This window comes from Glycine max, chromosome 15 (assembly GCF_000004515.6).
Source record: "Glycine max cultivar Williams 82 chromosome 15, Glycine_max_v4.0, whole genome shotgun sequence".
NCBI lineage: Eukaryota > Viridiplantae > Streptophyta > Magnoliopsida > Fabales > Fabaceae > Glycine > Glycine max.
The window spans coordinates 4,876,597-4,890,629 of record NC_038251.2 but is presented as its reverse complement, the minus strand read 5'-3'; the positions used below and the strand labels follow the sequence as shown (position 1 = coordinate 4,890,629).

At 28.6% G+C, this 14,033-nt stretch overlaps 1 protein-coding gene across 2 annotated transcripts; it reads right to left on the bottom strand.

Moving 5' to 3' along the window:
* Window positions 1-44: 44 nt before the first annotated feature.
* On the bottom strand, window positions 45-3,489 carry LOC100794682 (transcription factor bHLH112). 2 transcript variants are annotated; one of them, XM_006597318.4, is made up of 7 exons: window positions 2,935-3,489; window positions 2,137-2,722; window positions 1,920-2,024; window positions 1,718-1,783; window positions 1,504-1,563; window positions 1,283-1,336; window positions 45-745 (listed from the first exon to the last, which is right to left on the bottom strand). In XM_006597318.4, the coding sequence occupies exons 1-7, from the start codon at window positions 3,282-3,284 to the stop codon at window positions 590-592; spliced, it is 1,377 nt and encodes a 458-aa protein (XP_006597381.1). In that variant the 5' UTR covers window positions 3,285-3,489; the 3' UTR covers window positions 45-589. The 2 variants fall into 2 exon arrangements, with proteins under 2 accessions (XP_006597381.1, XP_006597380.1); XM_006597317.4 differs by having other exon boundaries at window positions 1,498-1,563; window positions 2,935-3,484.
* Between the last annotated feature and the right edge of the window lie 10,544 nt (window positions 3,490-14,033).

Here is a 14,033-nt window from a genome sequence, read left to right as displayed (position 1 = left end):
AAATTAACCTAAAACAATATGAACATTAATTGAACGGTACAATATAATCCGCTTTATTTTGTTTATTTTTTTATTTTCATATAAATAATAAAATTAAAGTTGGTGTAAAACCTCTTTAATGATTCAAAATATATAATACAATAATACATCGATTATAGCAGGAACAAAAGGCGTTTTAGCTAGCTAGCCCCATCTGCTAAATTCAGGCATATATTACTGACTCTCTAACAACAACAGCAACAAAAAGTCTATAATCTAATATGTCAAATGCCTCTGAATTTAGCACTTGTTCCTGCCACTCATCGACGTTAATATTTAAAACACTATTAATCTTAAAGGGTCCTAAAGCTAATCTATTATATTCTCTTCAAGAAGTCACTAATCATTTACTAGCGTACATCATTCTGCTTTACGTGTTCTCTTTGAAGAGTCTCTTCCTTTTCTTTCTTTTTTTTTTTTCTCTTTTGTTCTCTTCAGCTTTAATTTAATTTTCTCTTTGCCAATCGTGCCTTCTTCTTCTTCTTCCTTTTAGTTTACACATATATATATAAATATATAGTTATTATGGTCACGAGTTCTCCACTTGTCTCTACTTGCCAATGAGTGCGCCTCCAAATGTAGGCGTCCAGAAGTCAACAATGGTCTCATTAGCGACCGGGAATGTGCTTGAAACCGGCACCAAACACAGCCCTCGGCTTCTCAAATCTTGCTTTGGCCCTTCTGAGTCCTTCAGATTATCACAATCCTTCAAACACACAAATATACAAATATTTCAAAATCCACAATAGAAATCTCTATAATAATTGTTAAGTGCATGAACCTATTCCCTACAGCTACTCAAGTTAATCTTTGGACATTCACTACATTTAATGATGTAGTGTAACATAAACTGTTAGATGGATGACTATATAATTATCAAACAGTTTATATATGTTGTAACATATATTTTTTCTTTCTTTCCTAAAGAAGAATAATTCATTTAATTAATCATATTAAATATATTAATTATTTATTATTATTTTCTTATATTTTATCCACTTAATTGATTTTCATTAATATTTTTTAAAAAATAATTAAATAAGACTATGTAGGAAAAAAATAATACATATAAAAATTAAAAATTAATCTTATGAAAAAAGACATAAATTTCTAAAAAAAATATCTTATAATTAAGAAATGATGAAGTATATAATTCACTAGGGTGATTTTGATCGCAGTTAATCAAGATGCCTAGTGTATGTGTGTGTTACTAGAGCCTTCGGACATAAATATTATGGAGTACCTGCTGGTGTTGAATGGGAGCTCCATTGTTTTTCATATATGGAGTCCTCAATACCTGAAATTAAGAAACAAAAATTATATTTAAACACATAAGAAAGGCCTTGTCGTTTAACTTTTCTTTTGTAGAATATAAAAATTTTATATATATATATATATATATATAGCTAGGGTTTTCTTTAAAACAAAGCTAGAACTTAGAATACAATGGAAACATACACTGACTTGGTCATGAAGGAACTTGATGTACTCGATGGCTTCGTGAAGAACGGATGCCGTGTCCGTCTATTAAAATCAACAAGAATATAATAATATCTGGTGAGTTTTTACCCTTCAAAGTCTAAAAAGGTAAAGGTTTAAATTCTACCATATCATTGTCAAAGCTGCTGTGAAGGGAAAAAAATAAAGTGAAACAAAGAACATACAAAAAAAGAAATACCTTTCCGAAAGGTGAAACCAATTGCTGAAGAGCAGTGATGCGGTCCCCCAGCTTTTCTTTCCTAACCTGTCCATATATCCATATCAATATCAACATGATTAATTCTAAAGAGTTATTATTATGATATATCAAAGTTAACCAGTCTCGCATATATAGTAAAAAAAGCTTTGATAATGAAAAATAAAATATATTACTACAGTACCTTAAAAGTTGGTAATGGAGATGGAGTCTCAATTCTTTGCCTCTTGAATGCGGCAGGCTCAGGAGAATTTTTCTTCGCTGCGTCTGGTGATTCTTCTCTCTTGAGCTGCAATAGTTAATCAAATTATCACCTTTAATACACAAAAAACCCTAGCTAGCTAGCCAGCAGCAATGGATTATTTATAAACCTGGAAACCATTGATTAATTAATTAATTACCTTCTTTAATAGAGTATGGGGGCAGTTGGGTTTCTCTTCAAATTTTGGAGTTTGATATTGGGCCTGTGATGAAGCAAAAACACCTGCTCTTATGTCATTAAGCGCTTCGGCTGAAGAATTCCAGAAAGGAGTAGTGTTGTTGGAAAAGTGCAATCCACGGAGCTGTTGCTTTGGCATTGAGGGTTTGAGAAAGGAAGAGACTTTGGACCAAGTTGGTGACAGTTCATTGGAACATGTCCCATAGGACATGGAGGGGTTGGTGAAAAGTGAATTCTGTGGTTGTGGTTGATGCTCATATAAGCTTTGTATCAATGTTGAAGGGTAACCGTAGGAGGCTGAAACAACTGGGAAATTACCACCAGATAATGATCCATCAGTGCTTGTAACAACAGAATTCAGACTCTGCTGATCCAAGGAAAATTCTTGGTTCATTGGCTTGAAAGCATCAACGGTGGAAACTTGCTCGCTGCCACCATCAGATGAGAAATTCTTTGGACTCCAATCCTTTTGGATTTGTGAATCATTGGAAGAACCACCACCACCTATGCCTGTTTCTTCTTGAAGCACAGAATCAAAACTGCTCCCTCTGCAGAGAAAGAAGTTCACAAAAGATAAGGATATGCTTGATAAGATGATGAAGTTCCTTTTTCAAAAGAAACAATATAATGAGAAAAAGCTAAAGAAAAAACAACTTTTTCTTCCTTGGTGGAAGGAAGCTTTGGACCGTACAAATAACAACACCATATATTTGTTTTGATATAGATATAGAATTATAGATATCCTATTCTGAAAACATACAATAAAGATTGACTCCAATTCGGTGAAGTTGAAGATGACATGCCAAAACCCATCATTTGTAAGGTGGAATCGATCAAGATGCTACCAGTTCCGCTCTGGTGTGGCTTCTCGGCATCAAGAAAACTCAGAGAAGTATCAGAAGAAACCAAGTTAATATCAGTCTCCTCAGCACAAGACCTTGTTCCCTTCAAATCCACGAAATCAGTAGTACTTTGCCAAGTGCTGTAGTTTCCTGCATCAGCTGCTGCCACAGAACAAGTTGATGGCATAAGAGGAAACACACTTCTTGTTGGATTAATAATATTCCACCAACTTTCACCACAAATAGCAGCTTGAAACTCCTCAGCCATGGCAAGCAAGACTTATTGATGCTAGCTATATGTTTTATCTGCAGAATCTGTGTTTCCTTCTGAATTTGCTGATTTGTTAGTATCTTTGAGCTCTTCTTCTTCTAACACAGTTCCGCACTTATAAGTTTATTGGGGATGTAAGAAAGTTAGGGGGTTTGAGACATTTTATATATGGAACGGTTGGAAAGGGTACGGCTAGGGGGATTTACCAGAACGCGGTTGACATTACAAGTGGATGATTTGACAAATGAAATAAAGAGAAATAGAGAATTTTGAATCCAATTCTAATTCTCTTTTCCAAATATTTAACTGGTATTTGTTTTTATGATTGTTTGTCCCCGACTTGTTTCTCTCTCTCTTACTTTTTCTAAGAAAAATATATTAAATGTAATAGTACCTGATGAAGAATGATAATTAATACATGACTTGAACATTTTGTGTGTCTAAAGTTTCGTGGGTATGATGGTATTGGCTATAATGGATACCATGTTTTGGATGTATATAATAAGATCATATGGTTGAAATCCCTTGGTTTCTAAATTGTGGTTTCAAAACCTTATTATTATTACCTCTCACTTATTTATAATATTAATTTTTTTTGAAAAGTCAAATGGAGTAAAAACAAAATACCATAAAATTGACCAAAAAATTTAATAACTAATAATTAATTAACTATCTATTAAATTATATAACGAAGTATCAATTTCCTACCTATTTGACATTTTAGTCATTCAGCTTTCATTGAATCCTCCATTTTTCTTTCATAAATTGTTGATGTGGTACACGATTATAATAATTCAAAAACGTGTGCTCCGTGATAAACTTGAGGACCATTTATTAGTCCAAATGTTTATCATTGAAGACAATTTCTTTTCTTTTTTTAATATATATTATGGTTGAAGACATTGTAGTACCACTACCTAGGTGAATAAAATAGACCCAGTTGGTATTAAGGAAATGCACTGACATTTCAATTTTTAAATGAGCATTGGAAGGCCAAATCGCTGTCAGTAGGCGCGTGATGCACACGCGGGTTAGTGAAACTAAAACACGATCAGGTAACTAATACTTGACCTAACATAACTGTAGCAGGGACCAGATTCTTATGTCAACAATGGCATTGTTCCCTTAGAAATTAGCTGAGATATACAATATTCCACACCGAATGAATACATATTTGGCTTTAGGTAGTTAATACAGTATTAGTTTAGATACTTTCAACTACTGCAGAATACTTGTGTTTGATGTCAAATACTTGTTAAATGCAGTAGCCCTTTTTTAGGAAGAAGAGGAATGGATAACCCACGTAATCAAATTAATCAATGTCAACCCCTAATCCTTGGCGTTGAGCTTTTGTTCTATTTCTTTCAGATTAGATTGCGATACATAATATCATCATTTGACTAAGGTTATAATTTGCGACACCTTTGTGTATATTTTATTTACACAATTTTATAAAGTAAATAAAATAATAAGCGATATATATAATATTCTTACTTAAAATGTAGCATAATGTGACAGAATATATAATGTATATAATTTTTATTCAGTGTAATATAATAATATATCAATTGTTAATTTATCCACCAAAAGTTGGTCACAACAGATGTGGTATGAGTCCATAAACTTTACGAACAATGTCAAGGGTTTAAATTTTAGAATTGCCACTAATAAACAACACATCAATAATTAAGCGCATCTTCATAAAAAAAATCAATATTTAAGCGCATTCATAATTTCCAATTTATCAGCATACAATCTATCATCCAAAACCTCCAAACATATCACACCTATTCAGTTTTTCTTCTCACTAATAAATAAAAAAAACACACAGAATTTCTAAATTACCTGAACATAAATTATTTTATATTTAAATTGCTATTTTGGTACATATATTTAAATTTATTTAAATCAACCCATAATTTTTTTTTCTTTTTTCTCTCTAAAAAATAATTTAAAAGAATCATAATTCATGATAATACCTATGAATCTCATAACTTCACCTTGAAAAATATTGGTTAAAGAAAAAATAAAATTAATTAATTTAATCTACTCATGCAATTGATATAAACTAAATTTTCTGAAGAAATTGTCATATAATTGGATCCTGTTTAAACTTATTTATTAAAACATTTTTTAAAAATAAAATAAGTAATTTTTAATTTTTTGATGTGTTTATTTGAACAGTTTCGGTTTAAACAAACTGGCCGAATTTGACGCAATGATGTACTAACACATTCGCTTGGTCGCTATAAAGAAGTCAATCAGCTAATTAGGCGCAATTAGATATATGGGCCCTAAATTCTTGGGCTGTCCAACAAATAATCAAAATCTACATGAACAGATAACATGTAATAATATAACTTATATGTTAAGCATACTAATTGATCATTTAGATTTGCTATCATTTAAGTGATTAGGAGGAAGGGCAAAGAGTTCTATTACAAATGGATAAACGATTTGTATTTCGACTTATATATTTAATTATTTGTATAAAACGGAATATGTATTGACTTTCGAGTGTCGGGCTCAATATATATTACTATCAACCCTAAGCCAAAATATAGGTTATTTAAATATTATACTTGATCAAATTGTGTATTGACATCAAATACCAATTAATTAGTGCAAATGAAATCTAGTTTTGAGTGATTATTTTTTTCACTGCGATTTTAAGAAATTCTTAGCAACTATCATTATACAACAAAATTGTCAACATAAAATAAAATATATATTTGACAGGGACAAGAAAAAGAAATTAAAAAAAAGTCGGAGTTGATCATTCGGATTCAATAACAGAAGTTAGGTCAGATCCATAAGTTTCTGTTTCTTTTGAAATTGCGAGGAAATTGACTTGTAAGAAACTTTGTCATTTTTCAAATAGAAGAAGTTTACTTTGACATAACCTAAGTATGCTTGTTTCAGATGGTTCATAGCCTCCGCCCCACAGTGCAAGTATTCAACTTCAGAATTTTAATTTGTCAGCGAGTGGCTTGTGGAATTTATTGGTTTACGTACTAATCATGCAACATATTCGTGTTATATTATGTTTTGGACCACTGCCTAATATCGAGTTCTCAATTATGGAGCTTGAAGGTTCAAACGTTTGGCAAAGCATCCTGCTACACTGATATATTTTCTTTAAAATTTAATTATATTTTAATTCTTATGTATATTAGGTTAATTTGACTGGACAAAACACACACTATATATTTACTTTACAGATGCCAATTTATTTATATGATAAACTTGTATAATTTTTTTTACAACAAATAAAAATAAGAAAAGAAAGATGAATGCAAAGTTAAATAAGATTAGTACTGATGAAGTAAAATAGTATTGTAGAAAATAATATAAATAAATTTTTTGTTAAATGTTTTTATTGGGATCGAATCCTATGTATGATCAAATTGTAAGATAATTATTATTTGAACTGAGGACCCGATCGATATAAACAACTATTTCATAAAAGAAATAATATATCTCTTTGTATATTTTGCACGAAACTAATCATTCATCATTAAAAAAATATATAATAAAGAGTCACATAAAAGAGTAAAACAATTACTATATATACTTTCCAGTTCCTCAAGTATATATTATTAAAATAATACTGTGTGTAGTATTGATTTGTGCATAAATTAAAATTAGATTTTTGGTGATGATCAATAAATTTTTCTGAAAAATAAATATTCTAAATTACTAGCAAATTAGTAAAAAAAAAAAAGAATGGAAATGAAAAAATATAATGGGTAACTGGGTAAGTGTGAAGACTTAAGAGTCAAACCTTAAGCCTTTGACTCATAGTGGATTGGTGGTAAGAAGAGGTCCCACGTGCCTGTTGCACGCGCGCGCATGCTTGGTGGGTCCGTTGTTGACTCTTGCCGCCTTAACTGACAACCAGGTCATAAGCATGACGTCAACTTTCCCCGTTTGCAGAATACTTTGGGCCGTAATTGATTTGCTTACTACGTCTAATTAAACTATTGATGGAAGTTAATGAGTATAGCTCTAACCACTATTAGGAAATGTGTACAAAATGTTGTCACATGGTTTGTATATGAGTTTAGGTACCCCAATAGCTATGAGTTATATAAAATTGTTTTATTTGCTGAAAAAAAAAATAGAATTTCTTCCTTTGAAAAAAAGAAGAGCATATAAATCAACTAAAATATGTTAACACTGCCTTACAATTACATTGTCCTTTACTATTAATGAAATTTTTATTTGAGAAATGATAATGACATTCTTTTTAATATTTTCTTATTAACTTCATTAATACCTCTTATTTATTTGTTCTTATTAAATTATATTATTAATTATAGTAATCATCTCTCCTCTCTTTTTATCTCATGGATCTGTTTCCTTCTAAGAAGGAATGTAGAGAGAGATAGCATTACATGATTTTGATCAAATTACATCCACAGTTTAGTCTAAAGACGTATTGACCCCTTTAGGCATTAGCAACATATATAACAAGGCCACAAGACTATAAGAGGATATCATTGATTTTATATATGATACGATCGCTTTCTTACTTGTTTGTTTAGGTCATGACCATCCAAACTCATTTTTGGAGCTTCTTTTTTGTCCCCAAAATGTTCCTTCCCTTTACGGAGGAGAAAATGACCATCCTGGACCCATCGTTGCTCATGTCACGGCAGAGACCTGTTCAGCCTCTAATACTCAATATAAAACACATTTCTTAATATCATTTTTAACTGACATCATATAATTTATTAACAGTAAAAAAAATGGAGTTGCTTTTACATCTGGACAATTAATATTATAGGCACTACAATCAAGTAACGAGCGTATCATTGATGCAAAATAATCAACAACCAAAGTGTAGCATTAATATAAAAAATTATTAAATTTAGGCCAGATTTGGAATAACTGTATGTAATATACGATTTGGTAGATATCATTGATGTCATGCTTATGTAATATTGAGGTGGGCAATGTGACAAAATTGGAGTATATGGAAAGGAAATTAAGAAAACAATACACAATGTGACACAATATATTCTTGGCCATGTGAGTACGAGCTCTATATATCGGCAGAAAATTGTCTCAATCGTGATTACGATTTTACCACCGAGCATTCTACCACGCGTCGCCGCCATCTACAAGTACCAATTATATACATATATATTAAAAACATTTTTTATTGGGATATATATTAAAAACATATCAGAAGAATGAGAGAAAAGCAAAAGAAATGACTACGGATACATTTGATTGTGTGGAAGAAAATAAAAAATATTTAAATTAAATAGAATAAAAGAAATGTGAACTCCGCACCACATAATAAAAATTTATTTTCAATTTCTCTATGCATCCTAACAATCAAACCTATCCTACATGAAGATGAAAAGAAAAAGAAAAAAAGCTAAGCGGCAGATTTGTGGCCACGAGTTTGGACTTCCGTGGGTGAGTATAAAATAAAAATAGAATTAGTATGTGGCCTTGTTTTTTTCTTCCCACAAAAAAGACATGTGTTTTATATACCCATGCTTAATTATTTGTAGATTAATAAGGGTGGGCCTGTAGTGTTGCTGGTGAATCAACCCCAAAGCTTCTTGTTCTTCTTCTTCTTAGAAGAGCAAGAGCCGCCCACTAATTATATATAATACTATAACTACCATTTTTTTTCTTTTATATTGAATATTAGGGCTATCCTACGTACTTTGTCTTGCTAGTTAATCATTCAATGTATAAGAAAAAAAATTAAAATATAGAGCCATCTGTGAATTCATCCGCATCAATAGCTAACACTTTCGAAACAGCTCTGCGTTCTGGACACGTCTGTTAACAGGGTATCTTTTCGGACACGATAAAAAAAAAAGTAATGACGACTCATGCTTCAACCATATCCTTCATAGGTTCACGGTAGAACTTGCCTGAAAATTATACACGTAAAATGTAAAACGTTTAGTGCGTCATGTTAGGTAAGGTAGGATTTTAAATAATTGAATTTGTTGATTTAGAAAATAAAATAATATATATATATATATATATTGAGAGAGAGATATATATTCAACCATAAGTCCATAACACATTCCGCCCTAGTTATCCAATATATGTGTTGTGCGTGACAATGAACTATATAGGATAACTTTTTAAATAAAAAATAATATTTATATATATATAATATTTTTCTTTATTTTCTCACATTAATAATCTTATCTTATAATTTTCTCTCCTCTTATTTCTCCCTTTGTCGTACAACTTTTTGTACAAATTTTACATATAAATTTATTTTTCTCTTAAAAAATATAACATGATAATTTTTTCAGAACAGCGAAGTTATATACATAAGGACAAAATACAAAACATTAACATACTGCTTGACTGCTTATACTCTTTAAGATGCATTTTGACTTATAAAAAAATGCAAAGCATTTAGCATATATTGTAATTAAGTTTAACATATTTGCAAAGTTTTCAATAACGGATAATACAAAGCGAGTAGCTTATATACAAGAAGACACGCATACTATAACATAAAGAACCTTTGCCATCAACTCTTAATAGCTTAAAACTCTTATCATTTATAATTTATTGCTGACATATTCAGGTCAACTTTTATTGAGGACTCGATCCCTTATAATGAGAGAAATAATTATACGTATAATCAGCTCCCGGAATGGAAAATAAAAGCAAAAGGCATGTTTGTGTAGCCGTTTCTAACTGAATTTGTATCACTCCGAAGAGAAAAACACAAAAGGAACAAGTTTGTTACCTCTGCTTTTATTCATTAAAATTCATACGGCTGCATTTACAACTGGAAAACAAGCATGGTCTAAGTTATCTAATAATACGTTTCCCTTGTGTTGAAAAGCTGTAAAATATTATGCAGATAATCATTATTAGGGTTTGTTTCCACTCGCGGCAATCCCTATCAGAATTGACTTTGCTTAATATGAAACCTCTGTCATGTGTTCACATTTCACACGGTTATCTTGCATTCCAAATTGTGGCGAGTCTTTTTTTAATCATTGATTCGTGGACAAGAGGAAATCTCACCAAATTAATTAATCTTCGTCTTTGGTGGGGTTGACAGTGATATTGACCCTTGTTGGTCGATGCAAACATATCCTATGTCAACATTTGATCCCACATTTGTATATTAAAAAATATATCATCACCTATATTATAAATTCAAATATTCTTTTTTTAATATTAGGACAATTTTATTATAACTTTTCAAAAGAATTAATATTCATTACTTATTTTTGAAAATTTTAAAATTTTAATTATTTTTGAAAAATATAATTTATTAATTTTAATTTTGTTTTAATTATAATAATATTTTATATTAAAATTTATTTTTCAAATATCAATTAGTTATATCTTAAATTAATTATTTTTTCATTTTAATAAATCGTATAGTGTTTACCCCCCATAAATCTTAATTACTTATTTATTTTTATATATTTATTTAAATTAATTATATTTATTTTCATGTTTTTTTATATTTTAAATTTGAATCCGTTAATTTACTTCTTACGCAGCCTATGATCCAAAATCCTCGATTTTCATTTGAACTGAAATGAAATTCGCTGTTTTCCATTAGCTAGTCGTCACAAACTACTCATTTTTCTTTCTTCAAACCTCGAGCTCGTGCGTTGTATTGCACAGAAACCTTTTTTTTCTCCCCACAATCTATTCATACCACTGATCAGTTCATCCATGGGTTATGGGTACGTTTTTTCATCAATTGAATGCCTATCTAAAATAAATAAAACCAGATTCACTTTGCTATTTTTAATATAGCATCCTTTTTGTTATCAGTATGCATGTGATTTTCTAAATAAATATTATAATTTTTTATGAATTCGTAACTTTAAACAAAATTTTGTAACTTTCAGTAACATGTAACTTTTATATAATTAGTTCAATAACAAAAAATTATAAATTTTTGTTAAAAATTATAAACTTAAAATATTAAAAACTTTAAATTTATAAAAATAGCATTATATATCAATACTACCACGAAATACACCCCTTCAAGTGAAGTGTGCGTGTCTCGTTTTTTTAACGTTGAGTCCAATTTTATGAGATCATTACTGCATCGATGGTGACTTTTTTTTTTTTCTTTTTTCATCCTAAAATTTCACTTTATTTTTTACTTTTCAGCGTGGGGTCAATTATACTCTAATGGATGAAAGGACTTTGAAATTTGCAAAGTGGTAAAATGGAGTTGAGTAATGTGTTGAATATAATCTACGCATTCTCCTTTCATCTATTTGTCATTATTGCTCAACAAAGAAAATTAAAATTTTAATCTATTAATTAGCTGAAATAGTTAAAAAGTGTAAAAAAAATAAAATTATCATTTATTTAAAAAGAGTGATAAATTATGTTGAGGATAAAAATGAAAGATAATACAAATGAAAAGAATACTAAAAAAATCATTTATCAAACAATCAAATAAAGTTAAAAAAAAGTTAGATTATTGAACATAAACAATATTAGTCAAGTCAATTCAATTAACTTGGAGCCTTTTTTTACTAATTGAAAATTTTATTTAATTGTTCGATAAATAAACTTTTAAAAGTAATTTTTAGCATTTTTTTAATAATTTAAACATACTTGAAGTAATATTTTTTAAAACGTTAATTTTTAACTTTTTATTTTATTTTTTTTATCTTTAAAATATCTATTCAATTTTTTTATTATCCTTTTTAAATATGTCATTTATGTTTTTTTTATATTTTCCAACTACTTCAAAAATTAATTTTATCAAACATTTATAATTTAATAAACTAGTTTAAAAACTTCTAGCTATCATCTTTCATCTGAGTTACCAACTAACTTTTCAACTTCGTATTAACTTGCCTTCTAACTAGTTTTATAATTTTGTTGAAGTAACTATAGATTAACAAAAAAACTTATATAGTTATCTTTATTTTCTAAATTTAACTTAACTAGTATTTTAACCCATATAATGTAAGGATAAATTTTATATATTAATAGTTTAAAGAAAACTGAAAAATAAAATATATAAGATAATATATTTAAATTAAAAAATTCAAAGGATAAGAGTATTTTTCAATTCATTAATTGATTACTTCTTATAATTTAAGAACAAATAAAAACATTCTTGAGATTAGTACTTAGATAAAAGGAAGGTCAAATTTTTATAATGGTAAAAACCTTTTTTAATTACTATAATATACTTAAATGAATTAAAAATGACATGGATAACTTTTAATATTTTATATTGATAAAAAAGTCTATTTGTTAATTTTTTATTATATTTTCTATTTTAAATTTATATAACTTATAACTAAATTAAAATAAAAAATCACATATAGAGATAAAAGAGTGAGAAAACTTTATTACTATCATTAATTGTAAATGGAAGTCACATTTAAGAAGAAAAAGAATATAGATAGTGAACTATTTAAAACAGTGAATGAAGAAAGTGGGAGTCACTCTTCAAGTTTACTACCCTATATATATTTATATATAAAAATATATTTTAATTTAATTATCTGAATTATTTTTTTGACATTAATTTTTTATCAAAATTTTGTTTTCTATGTTAATATTTTTTTTTATCAGTTTTTGCCCTCTGTTTGAATTTTAATTTAGATGATATTTGGTTCTTCAGCGTAAACCTATAAATTCATGATGAAGATTGTTAATAACAGTCGGGATGAAAAATTGATATTTAGTCTATAATGATGATTTTAGAATCACCGTTGGATGTCTAAAATGGATAACAAAGTATAGACAAAGAGATTGGATAGTGGCGGTTTGTAAGCTACTATGGAAGTTTCTAATGTTGATTTGCAGATGAGGTTTTGAGAAAATATAAACGAAGAATAAATAAAGTCCAATACATTATATTATTTAATTGGTAATAAGGTAGAAAGTATAATTAATAAACAAGAATCTGTTGAGAAATGAAATAAAATTAGCAGAAAATTAAAAGCATTAATAAGTATAAAAAACTAAATTAAATACAAGGAACTTAAATAAAAACAATCTCACAAAAAAGAAAAACTTAAATGACCAAATTAAGTAAAAAAAAACTAAAAGATGAACTTAAAATCTGAATTAAAATTAGAAAGACAATATTTATAATTGCGTAAATAAGAAAATTAATGTTGAATGGGCAAACGAATTTATTAACAAAAAACTTTGGTCGATATCACCTTTCAATTGTTGTCTTCCATTGAATACTTTTCTCTTTGAAATTATCGTATTGAAGAGACTTGAAGTCATTTTTCCCAATTTACTGGTTCAGACATCGTCTTAATATTTGCTGAGATCTATATCAGTTTTCCTCACGCAACATATACGTTCTGAAGGCAAAACAGCTTTAATTGAAATTGAATGGTCCCTGAAATCAATTTAATTAGGAAAAGATTAGGATATAATTAAATTGAAAATAGGTTTAATTTTTTTCATAATGCCTTTGCCTCTTTTATTCTCTTAAATCTTAATTTTTCTTTCCCTTCTGTATGTAAGGCGCCATGAACTTCTAAAAAAAGTAGAGTTATTCATATATGAGTAAGAATTTGGGAATGGTTCAAGTAACTGATCACTTACTTGCTGAATGATAATAAAATGAGTAAAATATTTTTTTTATTTCTTAAAATATTTAGAAGGTTAGTTTTAATTTTTATAAAATTTAATATATTTATTAAAAGTGTTGTGGTAAATATACAGACTAAAACTATGTCACTTTTGAAATATACAGATTAAATTTATTGAGACTAAAATCAAATTTTA

Bases quoted from the DNA above. Each gene is read 5' to 3' on its own strand.
- LOC100794682 (XM_006597317.4), bottom strand. From the start codon at position 3,284: ATGGCTGAGGAGTTTCAAGCTGCTATTTGTGGTGAAAGTTGGTGGAAT. The intron at 1,564-1,717 runs GTATTTCTTTTT...TGATTTTAATAG, and splicing joins TGGTTTCACCTTTCGGAAAG to ACGGACACGGCATCCGTTCT. The intron at 746-1,282 runs GTACTCCATAAT...GTGTGTTTGAAG, and splicing joins CTCCCATTCAACACCAGCAG to GATTGTGATAATCTGAAGGA.